This window comes from Hetaerina americana, unplaced genomic scaffold (genome assembly GCF_022747635.1).
Source record: "Hetaerina americana unplaced genomic scaffold, ioHetAmer1.1.p SCAF_11, whole genome shotgun sequence".
In the NCBI taxonomy this organism is placed as follows: domain Eukaryota; kingdom Metazoa; phylum Arthropoda; class Insecta; order Odonata; family Calopterygidae; genus Hetaerina; species Hetaerina americana.
Genome location: NW_027286181.1, coordinates 27,106,078 through 27,119,138, shown reverse-complemented (window position 1 = coordinate 27,119,138; position 13,061 = coordinate 27,106,078). Strand labels below are relative to the sequence as shown.

General features: G+C 34.7%; 1 protein-coding gene across 1 annotated transcript; it reads right to left on the bottom strand.

The window, feature by feature from the left end:
* Positions 1–2,661: 2,661 nt before the first annotated feature.
* Positions 2,662–12,601, bottom strand: LOC139700976 (glutathione S-transferase-like). The gene is made up of 5 exons (XM_071599507.1): positions 12,520–12,601; positions 11,120–11,277; positions 5,699–5,866; positions 3,811–3,953; positions 2,662–3,370 (listed from the first exon to the last, which is right to left on the bottom strand). The coding sequence occupies exons 2-5, from the start codon at positions 11,253–11,255 to the stop codon at positions 3,203–3,205; spliced, it is 615 nt and encodes a 204-aa protein (XP_071455608.1). The 5' UTR covers positions 11,256–11,277; positions 12,520–12,601; the 3' UTR covers positions 2,662–3,202.
* Between the last annotated feature and the right edge of the window lie 460 nt (positions 12,602–13,061).

Sequence of the window (13,061 nt, the reverse complement as noted above, 5' to 3'; positions counted from 1 at the left end):
CTCACATTTATGATTTATCGAGCCCAACCCGCCTTGTATTCGCCCAAGATGTGTGTATTTGGCCAATGCAATGCCATTAATTGGAAGTCCAGGATTGATTCTTCGATGGCCTCTCAAAGAGATTGTAAGTAATAATTTGTATAGTTACATGTAATCTCTGAAATATTGTGCTGTAGATCTGATGACAATTTATAGGTCCCTCAGAAGTCTTCATAATCGAACTAAAATTATATTATTGTAAACCATTTAAGAGAAACCTTTCTCTAGCCCATAGTGGTTTAATTTAGTGTTATGTAAGAAAATTATTTACTTACCTTTTTACCATTTGATATTTGTATTTATGTGATATAATCTTTCTAGGAATTGAAATGTATGCTTGATGAACTGCCATTTTAACCAAAGATCTTAATAGTGCTGTAGAAAAAATGATGCACCTAGTTGAAAACCATTCTCAATTGGTCAAATTTTATTTTGTTGCACAATATTGGTATTGTAAATTGTATTTCTTGATATTGTAAATATTATTGTATGACATCACTTCGGCTCGACTTTCAGAGTGAATCGGATAATTCTTAGTGTGTTTTATTTGTAAAAAAAAGGAAGGCATGTTTATTTTTCATATTCCGGATGAGCTGTAAAAAATGTAGATATTTTATATACATTTGCATGCAAGTATTGGTTCCAATTTCAGTTTGATAAAGTATTGAGCTATTTAAATGCATCTAAAGTTATTTGCATCCATACATTATGGTTCTTGCTTCATTCCAAAAATTTCTCTGAAAAAAATTACCCACTCAATTTCCTAATACAATGTACAGGTATGAGTATTCCCATTTTTCACTAGGCCAGCATAAAAATGCAAAAATTTTATCAATAATTCTATATCCGATTATCCAATACTGGGTTTTTGTGGAGGAATTGCTAAAATATTTTGGCAAAGAGCATTGAAATAAACAGTACTATCCCTGATTTTTGTGAATGCTCATGATGCTGCATTATCAAAGTAGGCTTCATTTTATTATGATGAATGATTAGAGAACAGTTGCAAGCTGTAAAAATTCCTTTCATATCATGGAAAACATATTACCCATGTATCATGTAATGAGAAAAGTCAATATTACAGTTAATGCAAAAAATGAATAACATACCTCACATGAGTTCATGTTGAGCATTCATATTTTGCTGTAGAACTTATTGGTTAATGATATCCAAAACTTTTGTATTTTGTGTGAGCAGTTTTTTAAAATTCACTTATTTGGGAAGAATGAATATTTAAAAGTAGAATTGTGAACACAATTTACTCCTGCTATTATAGTTAATTGCTGTTTTTTTATAGTAATTCATTTCCAATGAATAGGCACTTACTTGAGTGCTCCTCTAGTATCAGTAGGAATTTGCTCAAGGAAGTAATTTGAAGCCCAGTTTTGGTCAATTTCAAAATTATAAAATTCAATGTGCCTTTCCAGCCAGCTGTTGATCCTTACATCAATCACATGTGAAATTTAAAATTAAGCTTTAAAAGACTCCTAAGCTTCTCATGTACTTGCCATGCTTATTTTGGAATGATGTCAACACTGGCTTAATGAAGTCTTCCTAATTCTTTTCCAAGCATGTTAATTCTACAAGATAGCTTAAGACATTCCTCTTTCAAATTTTCTCTTCAAACCTGGAGAAATGACCATTATTCCAGGAGATTCAATTTAGGTAAATGACTATTGATTTAATTGTGGACATGCAAATGCTGTTATTGTTTTCCAGTTCCTATTTTTGTACCATAATGATAATATTTTGTGTCATTCTTTGAGTAATTTAAGCATTGAGCCTAGACACAATGAAAGTTGCATTTTATGGTAAAACACTTGTATGTAATGCCCCTGAAAAGCGTAAACCTTTAAAACTCCTTTAAGGTCCTATGTCCAATAGGATATTCCTTGTTAATTCTGTGGTAATCTATATTCATGATTAACTATCCAAAATTCTCTTTTGGTTTGGCATATAGTGTAATTTCATGAAAAAGGCAGTTATCAACAAGAGCCTCCAGTTGTAATGATAAAGTTTCATTTACAATAATATTCTTATAAATTCAAAATTTAAATCCAGTACCTTAATGATCACAAGATTTTATTTAAACTAGTGTGTTCCGTGAGAGTTATTCAAATTGAGCCCTACAAATCGGGATCTAGCTGGTTTTAATTGGAAAGTTGTCATAATTCACTACTCGACTAAGTTTTCAGCATTAGTTAAGATTTTTTAAAATTTTCTACTTTAATTCCAGGCTGAACAGCAGATACAGTGAAAGACTTGCATCAGCCAGATCTTTGATAAAAGGCTTATTTTACAATTGCACAATAATTTGAGTGTTCATCATTCAAAATGGATGGAAGTAGTCTACCATAAATTTTACCTCTTGACTTACACACAGGTGAGTGTGTACTAAGATATGTTGTAAAACATTTACAAGAATCCTATGTAACATGACTGGGCCCATAATTAATCGGCGATAGTCTAATTATTGCATTGATGAAATTATTCCATGCTGATTCGGATAATTTGTGGTCATCATTGTAAAATTAATGCTATAACTGAACAGCATGAAGCAGCTCCGAAAATAGTTTTAATACGTTAGCAATGGACTGATGGGTGAAAATGAAAATTAGAGCATTGCTTTTAATGACCTCTTTATTTCTGGTCTTCTGGTGCTTGTTTGTAAACATTACAACAAATTTTAGTGCCATGAGGATTAAATCACATAGTTCAAGTATGACTGCAGAATTTTCTACTGGGTACACACATTGACAACATCTCACACACACTACCACAGTTTCTAATGGCTTATTACGTCTCTTACTGAACTTATGCACCCTGGCTCCATACTTTCATATCATTTATAGCAAAAATTATACAAGGGGTTGCACTAAAAATACAATTTATTCATCAAAAATAGGTCAAATCTTTTTTTTTACTGATTGTTAGTTACATTTTCATTTCACATTAACAACAAAAGACCTACAAAGGGAACAGGTCTCTGATTCAGGTCAAGCAACATACTAACAAACATACAAATTCTATGTGTTACAAAAATACTGACATTTAGCGATCGTTGGTTGGGCTGTTCTCATTCCTCCAACAAAAAGAGGTCCACAAACTTCCAACATTAAAAAATAATACCACCAACTATGCAGTCGGATATATTTGTCCTTGTCTAGAATTCCGTCACTGGTCTCTCAGCTACCCACTCCTTTACTCCTGGCAAGTCAAAAATCTTCTCTTTCAAGGCTTTCAGATGTGGATATTGATCCAGAGCTTCTTTTCCAAATATTAATTCAAAGTTTTCCAATGAGGCTGCATATTGGAAATCGGCCCAAGTTAACTGTTTAAAATAAACCCACAAATTATGTACATATTATTAGGAGATTTTTCTTTTACATTCTCAAAAGGGCACCCTCAATTAGATTAATTATTATTTATATTATTAAGTGTGCATTGATAACTTTCTGGAATATATTATTTTAATCTGTGGTATTGGTCATGATATCTAATTTACAGTGTATACAGGGTGTGGCAACATAACTTCCTTTTTTGAAAGCATTTTGTGTTTTGAAAAAAGGAAGTTACGCTGCCACACCCTGTATTTTACTAAGAATGCTTACCTTTTTGTTAAAAAAAGGTTTAACTTAACTTCAAGAGATAGAAAGTGAAATCAAATGTTCTCCAAGGTTCGAAAATGAAGGTATACTTAAGTCTTCTAAATGCTTATTCTACTCAAAGGATTTATAATACTTAGTGCTGGGTATAACAAATAATTATTACCTGACCACTGACTAAATAGCCATCATTTTCCTTCAAAACCTGCTCAAACTTTTGTAAGTAATATGGAATTGTATTCTTTATCAGTTCTTGTTTCTTTTCTTCTTTTTTGGCTGGATCTTGCTCCATTCTGTACTGTGCAACCTCTACAAAAAGATATAATTGTAACAAGTCAGATACATAGTTTTAGTTTTTCAATGTCACATATTGTAATCAGTTAAATAAAAAATAATTTGATCATAAATCATCAAAAACCATCAAAGGAGTATTTTTCATGAGATTCTTCCACATGAATCCAGTTAAAATGTCATTTATGCTTGAAAATACCAATGTAAATGGGATATGAAATTAAGAACTAAAATGCTCCTTGATTCAGCAAACTAAGATTTTTCTTTGTTTTAATTTTTCTCTCTCTATTCAAAGTGTTACCCGTGGGGGTTTATCATACAATTTGATCACAGCTCTGCTCCAATACATGTAGCAATGAGAATGTATCAAATGATTCAACAGAAAATTCTTGGATATATTATACTGGAAACAGTGATATACTTCAATACAGTGTGTCGCATGAGAAGCAATTGTGTTATTTTAAGATTAAATTAAAAATGGCAAAACTAAAACAAGAAGCAGCAAAGTTAACTTTTATGTTTGATTAAAAGAAACATTCAATACAAAACAAACATTAAATCTGAATGAAAAATGTTTATCCAGAGCATAGAAGAGACTATACATGGAATGAACTGATGATAGAAATTTGAAAAATTTAGTTATTTGAAGCACAAGGATGTATGTTTTGCATTTGGCATGAATGATATTGTTAAGGTCATTACTAGATGAAATACATTCATGGAAAAAATATGAGGAGTTCAAGGTATTATTGTGATTGAAGTCTAGCTTAAATTACTTGTAATAAAATTTTAAAAGTTAACAGAACTAAATGAATGAATTCAGAATCTTGAAAACTTAACATATTGGCAATATTATCATCATTATTGATACAGGATTACCATCAATTCTTTAAATAGAATCTTAAGACTGAGCAATTGTTGAATGCTCAATCATACTCTAGGATAAGCAAATGGGTGTATTACATCCTGATGAAGATACCTACTCTGCGTAAATGCAAGCAATTAATCACATTGTACTTGCATGGAGGTTTGCTGCTGCCCTCTTAAATTAAAAATTTTTCATCCTAAACTTTCATCTTAAACCATGGAACTGGCTAAATCAACAGTTTTTGAGCCACCACCCTCAAACCCTGTGCCCCCCTCTGACCTTCTATACTTTCTCTGCCCTGAATAGATTTCATGCAGACCCCATGCATTTGCAAAATTATAATGGTGGTCTGTGAATTAACTCCTAGTTGGCCATAGACTTCTTGATAGAATAGAAAATAGGCCTTTTTTACTGAATAGTTTTGCATCAAACATTTCCAAATAGCCTGTGAGATTAATAATAATAAATTTTTATCCACAGAAGCATGAAAAATTTTGTAGACCTTGTCATGATGTATATCACAGGGGAAGCTTAAACATGTACATGCTAGTTGCCCCTTATGTTAACTGCTTTAATACTGGAGTCACTTTTAGTATATAAAAAGGAATTACAAATAAGCCATGTACTCTAAACCTTACTAGAAGTTCATTTTACTTATCAACAGACACTTTGCTGAATTTTACACCAATTATATCAAGCTGGCCCATTGCTTTCTTGAGACTAAAGAAGGGGAGATAAATGGAATTAAGCAAGCATATTTACTCACATCATAATTATTGAGTTCATGTATCAGGTATGAAAGTTTATTTTACCATGCCTTTTTAACTTTATTTTGAACTCATATCACCAATATTCTTGTTCAACAAATCAGCTCAAACAGTTTTCTATTACTTACGCTGTTTCAGATCTCCTAGGGCATCCACCAACATGTCACATTGCAAGGCATCCCAGTCGCTGTTGCCCACTAGATTCCATTTCCTTGCTAGGAAGCGGCAGATGGCCACAGACTGGCCTACCTTTTTCCCATTCACTTCCAATACAGGAACCTTTCCGAAAGGTGTGGCTGTTAAATGAAGAAAAAGTAAGTATATTAATTAACAAGGTGCCTCAAAAAAGTTATATCAAAGGTGATTTTAAAGAGTTACAATTGGGTTGTAGCATAATTTTAGACTAGTTGCGTAGTGGAAAACCAAATAGAATAATAAAAATTTTTATTCTAGGATTTATGGAAATACATTCCCTGCATTTATTATAGTGCCAAATTTTGGCCAAATACTATAATTTTCTTTGGTAATCATGAGGCAGGTATTAACCAATGGTCAGCTAAAATAATGTGCTTTCAATAATGTGGCACTGTCAGGTATTTTATTTTCCGTATGCTACAAAAACAATGCAACGTGAATAGGGTGACAATGAACAAAAAAATTGCGCCTTACCTGACCTTTTGGCAAAGAATGGTAATGTTTACATTAATGTATGCATTATTCTGGCTGCATGCTACAGTTATAATATATGTGCACTAAGAATTTCTAATATATATTTCAAACATTGACCTTTTGGATGTAAAATACAATAATTATGCTTGCTTTCAAGCTGTTTGCAAGTATTAGATACAAGCCATTAATGATTTTTCTGATTCATCTTGCACCCAGAAAACTGCTCAAATATTCAGGTCTTGAACCTCCAAATAGACAAATGGCATTTCAGAAACCAATCTATGAGGAGGCAAGTACAACAAGATTTTCTTATTTCAGACTTATAGCTGCACTCATGGGCATATTTTTATATTCTTAATTTTTGCATCTTCAACATTTGATAAATTTACCATCTCTCTTGGAGGACAGAATATTTGGTACCCAAACAAATTTAGCTCCTATGATATTTATGATGTGATATGATATGATATGATAGCTATGATATTTAGCACTGAAAAATTTATGCAAAATGCATTCTTGCCCTTTTGTAAAGCATGCCTCATTTTCTGTATGTCATGAAGAAAATTTCATAATTTCAAGCAGAAAATGAAGCATGCTTTTTTATGTAGAATGTTTCACATTTTCTTAAAATTATTTAATTTTATAGATACTGAGATCACATTTACATGGCATGAGACATTATTCGATAGGTGGTAAAGCTAATGAGATCAATCCATTAACACTTTTCAATTAATATAGGTAATCAAAATGATGATAATTGCCATGCTAGGAAGTTTCAAATAGTTTTCAATAAATTAGGAGACAATTTGTTGCCAAAATATTCCTTAAGACCATAAAAACCAATGCTCCATTTAATTCCTGGAAGTCATGTTTTCAGATTTTATTGCCACAATAATGCTGAAAGTTAAAATCAAAGAAAGCAAAAATATCGAAACTGGAGATATATGAATGTTGAATTGAATGAGTTAATAAGTGTTAGAAAAAGACCAGCATTGGAGTTAGTGTTTCAAATATTCAAACATCTTTAGTTAAAATTGTGTTCTTTTTTAACTGCAATTGTATGGGGAGCCTAGCGATACAAAGAAGGGGAGAGAGGAACATTGACCAACGTAATTTATTCAGTCGGATGGCCTCAGTGTCCTGTGTGGGCATGGAGGTCTGGAAAGAGTGGGAATGATGTGTGGTTCAAACTTTTACAGAAGAAAAATCATTTGGCAACATAGTAGCCAGGATTATGTGAAACAAAAAGACAAATTTTTCTCCCCTGTCACCATATATTGGAAGTGAATTACTACAGCATCCTGCCTGTGCTGATCCACACTAAGCATGAACCAATCATTAAACATTGAAGTGATGCTGGACATTCATTAAAGGACAAATCTCAGTGGTTAACAATTGACTGTCCAACTCAACTTCCTCCATAAATTTATCAGGCAGCAGTTTGAAATCCCAATAAAAACCCCAATAACTATTGGTAATCGCCAGAATAAACAAGTGGTTGACCCTACAGAATGGGTGCGGTAGCCTTTTGGGTGAAGAACTACAGACAAAGAGTGGGGCTCCAATTTAGATAATGCCTTTCTAATATGAATTATAGATTCAGGTATGATGTGGTGGAACTGTCCCATAATAACAAAGGCAAAGACTATTACAATTTTCCATGAGATGATTAATTCACGACTCCTTTTGATGTACTACATTTTCAAGTGAAGCTCTCACTGAACAGAGTATAATGTGAGTTTAATATATATATATATATATATATATATATATATATATATATATATATATATATATATATATATATATATATACTGGTTAAGCACTTAGGGACACCCTGGTTTCCCCACCTCCTATATTTAATATATATATTGGACTCTATACTGTGAGAGTTTCACTTTAAAATGATATAGTGCATTAAAACTAGTCTTGAATAAATCTTTATTTAGTGGAAAATTGTAATAGGCTGTCTCTGCTGGTAGACAATGCCTCTTCAGACACCACCCAGTTTCACCCAAGTTGTGGTTTTTTGAGTACCAGATATTTATGGGGACAACATGGGTGGCACAGAGAAAGAAGTTTGAGAATTTTATATTATTTAGGGCTAGTTTGTGGGGGAGAACTACCCTCGCCTATGATTACGCTGATTACTGTGGTTGGCAGGTTAGGCCATAACTGGTATTATTACTTTGAATTGAAATATTGACCTGAGGCGAAATACTGTGATGACATGGGTAGGTATGTATTAAAATTTTTTTGACAAAATATAGGCAGATTTTATCATACTTTAACACAATTTCTATGGTTATAACATGTCATCTCATTTGCTCTTCCCCATATTAATAATCTTGATATTACCTAGGTATACCTAATGTCCATGAATAGCAGTAGTGGGGCTATCAAACATTCAAATGGGCATTTTCACATATGAAAATAATATGTTTTATATAGTTTTCCTACAAAGTAATGAGAAACTAGGGCTTAATTTGAAACAAACAAACTCACTAAATGGGATCAAATGAAGGAGATAACTTCAGGCGTCACTTTATGGAAATGATATATATTTGCAAAAGAAACACTTGTTTTTTCCACATAAAATTTTTTTCATGACCTAGGATTTGACGCTCTGCGTCATCATCAGGTGATGATGACGCTGAGCGTTGAAACCTAGGTCGTGAATAAAATTTTGTGGAAAAAACAAGTGTTTCTTTTGCAAATAGGGATCAAATGACCCCAAAGTAGCTAATTTTGTGCTCAGGGTACATTAGGTGCAGACAGTTTGGATGCATAGAGAATGTTTATTTGAATTCTGTTCAAGTCAAAAATATTCTCCCATGGGAGAAAGCCTCCCCTCAGTTCCACATCTAGTGGATAGTCAATGATGATGGTGTAACGAACAGAATAAAATGTTATCTCTGGTAAACCTTGACCCTATAAAATCTGAAAATTGCATTTTCCCTTTGAACCCTACTAAGAGGCATGGAGAATAATTTTTGAAGCATCTTAAATGTAAAAGATAGGTAAAAATTTTTTAGTTGAAGAAAGTCTGAGGAAATAAATATAAGCCATATCCCAAATAAAATCTAAGCCACTTTGAGGGGGCCTTCAGAGGGGTTGGCCATCTTGCGAAGGGTGCCCCAAACATTTGGGTCCAAGCGAAGGGTAGTCCAGCTCCAAGGGCACCAATGATGCACACTTGAGCCTATTTATTGTAGTGCTTGGAGCATCCCTAAGTGGCGACATATAGGAGAACATTGGGAATATCCTAACAATAGGTATGAAATAGTAAAAATGCAAGTAAAACTCGCAATTAAAAACTAATTTTTAAAGAAAAATACCTTTAACTAATTGGGGAGCATCAAAGTTAAAAGATCTTATCTAATTGTACTAACACAAAATGTTGTTCGAAAATATACAATTATTTTGCAAAATATGCAATTTATAGAGTATCAAATAATTAATTTGAAATAATTCCTAAATCAAACTAAATGAAATATACCAAAACGGGCAATGAAAATGAAAATTTTGACTGCCAAAAATTGCTTATTCGACAACTTCGAAAACATAAATATTGATGGAAGTCCCATCTATATTAATGACCAAACATTGAGATTCGCTCTTTTTCTTTGAGTACAGAATGTTACAAAAGATTATGTAATGTTCGTTCGAAGGTTTCCGCGGCGATGAGTAGGTGATTTCCACATTTTTCGGGCTGCGTCCGCGTATGTCGTTTAAATGTACAACAGTTTCGCCAGCTATCCTGCTGGCGTCCTCAGGTCAAGGATCTCATCCTTGACCTGAGGACGCCAGCAGGATAGCTGGCGAAACTGTTGTACATTTAAACGACATACGCGGACGCAGCCCGAAAAATGTGGAAATCAAAAGATTATGTAGATTATGGGGCCTATGAAGTCTTCTCCAAAGTGAACACTTAGCCGTGCGCACCTCTACGCTTAGTTTGGAACACGGCTATAGACTACGTGAATCTCTTGGGAGTGACGTCAAACATTTTCCCCATTGTCAAATTTCATCGCCACCCCTTCTGCATTATATCGTATATCCTCTCGCGTTCGGAACCCTACGGAAGTTTGGCAACGGCGTTCTCGTCCCCTCTCATTGGACAAAACGTATGACGTCATCACAAAAATCCATTACGCCATTCTCAACTCTGAGTGAACACACGGAATTTTGTCTCTTCGCTCGATTGTCCGTTTATTAGACTTCAGACGTCCAAGGTATGGTTCATCCCTTAATATGGAATAAAAGAAAGTTCTGTGTGAACAATTCTCATGAGTGTGGCGGATCAGCTTTCAAGTGCTGGAGAATCCACGCGGGAATTTCCGAATTGATTAATGACTAAAAATTAATTCTTGAACGTTTCCACCCCAGATATTGGATATTTTCTTTTTCATTTGAACAAATCGATTCAACTTGGCATACTAAATTTCTTTTTTCATCTTATACTCTCTGATCTTTCATGACAAGAAATTTTAGCACCGTTGTTGGATTTTGTGAGAAAAAGCACTAATGCGTAAGGGACAAAAACTTATTTGATGGGTTACGCCCTTTTCGTTCCCATCAATAAATATCCATCAGATTTTTTCTGGTTTGTACACCACTTCGGACATCACGGTTTTTTTTCAATAATAAGGATTTTCAAGGGATTTTTTCGGTGAGATAGTTCATTCTACCTGTTGAAATTTGTACAAGAAGGTAGTCTATTGAAAAAATAACTAAATACTCGATAAGTAAAAGTGCGTGCCGCCTACTTCCTCTTAATGGGCAATGTAAGGTTTGCGTGAGGTATAAACGCTGATTTGGGGAAGGGGGTGGGGGGAAGGGCGAATGAAAAGGTCGTGGATGCGCGCTTGTTGACTTACTTGGTTTAACGCTAAGCCATTGCTCCTTCTCGATCCTCACGTCCTTGTAGTCGACGCGGGCGTAGGCGAACAGGAGGCGGATAGGCTCAGCCAGTCCCCTTCCGTTGAAGTAAGTCAGCTTGTAGTCGTGTTCCATGGTTTCAAGGTCCCGTAAGTCCCTGTCAATTCGTCAGAAACAACATTAAATTCCGGTCAAGGGGAGCAATTTTTATCGGCGCGACTCGCTGTCATTAGGTGCGAAGCGTCTCCAAACTCGACTACCGCCTATTATTTTACCCTCACGCACGCGAGCGTTTCCCATGTATTTTCCCCTCATTTAAAAGATTTCTCAATTATACGCTGTGGCGCGTTAACCTGAGAATTCATCTGAGATGCCGGGAGGTTATTGTTAACTGGGCTCCAGACCAACAGCTATTTTAATTAAAAAAATTCTCTTCTCTCGCACGATTCCAGCAAACTAATTTTCAGTCAAATATATAATCAACAAGTTAAGTATACTGCAACAATCTCAATACCAGGAAGGTTTTTATCACATACAATATCGTAGTTGCGATGCATTCTTTTCGGGTGCCTTTATTTCTTGGGTTTAATCAAATCTATCATTACGATCAGGGCAAAATCTACCTTCTTCACGAGCATATTTGAGAATCTTAAGAGGAAATGAAAATGTTTTTAAATCTTTCTGATTATGCGATGTTCCGTAATGCTATTTTAAATTCCATCTCTTAGTTATGAGTGTGTGTATATATATATATATATATATATATATATATATATATATATATATATATATATATATATATATATATATATATATATATATATATATGTGTGTGTGTGTGTGTGTGTGTGTGTGTGTGTGTGTGTACCGTAACAGCGACTTGATGAATTTCACATCTAAAATAGAGGGAGAGCGAGCAGTTAATTTACTACCTGGAGTAAAAATGTTTGTTTGGATACAGAGGCAATTATCGCCAAGTGAGCATAGTAAGATTTTAACTGTAATCCCGTATGATGCCTACTCGCCTTCTCTTCAGCGAACCGAGAACAATAATGAACGGATAACAATGAACCGCAAACTTAAATAAGACCATCAATCCGCTGCAAAATCACGATTTAGAAAAATAGAAAATTAACTTGGCCTACAATCATTCTTCGTAGCAATTAGGGGACAAATGATTATTAACTTCACAAACATTATATAAGGTCTGTGTATACTTGCGAGTAGAATCACGCGCCCAACGAGATGCTCTCGGATTGATTGAGGAAATCCATTCCAAGTAAATTAGAATGAAGCCGCATTGACAAGGGAACGAAGCTAGATATTTTTTCTCCGCGTAAGCGACTCAAAACACACCAGGAAACAAAGAATTACATGTAATATTGAAGATAGGACTTACCCGACTACGATGTGCTCCCCACGGCGTCCGATACACGTCTGCCGGAGGAGGAGAGGAGATTAGTCGAGCAGCTAGCGTCGGCAGAGCCATCTGCCGTGTCAAATGAGAATCGAGCCTGCTTCTTCCTCGGGTGCAGCAAGCGGATTCTCAGACACACGGGGGTCACGCAATATTTATGAAAATTTCCCCTCGCGGCTGATTTATATTTTTTTCTCATGGCCTCGAATTAAAAAAAACTAATCAGGAATCTCGCGCCGCGATTCCATTCAGCTCTGGATGCATATTTCGCCCGCAGGGATAGGAGATCCAAGGGAGAGTTGGTAGAAGGGGAAGGGACGATAACTTGTCTCATTTTCTTCAAAGTAATTCCACACTGTGGGTCATTGCCCCCTCCTCCCTAATATCCAAACCCGTATTTTTTGTCCAACTTCAGCTTTTATTCTCATGGATTGATTTTCATGTCGTGAGAAATTTCTTTCGGTAGATACTTTTTCTATCGTTAAAACGGGACTTAAGAACTTGGCAGGCTTACCCTCACAAGC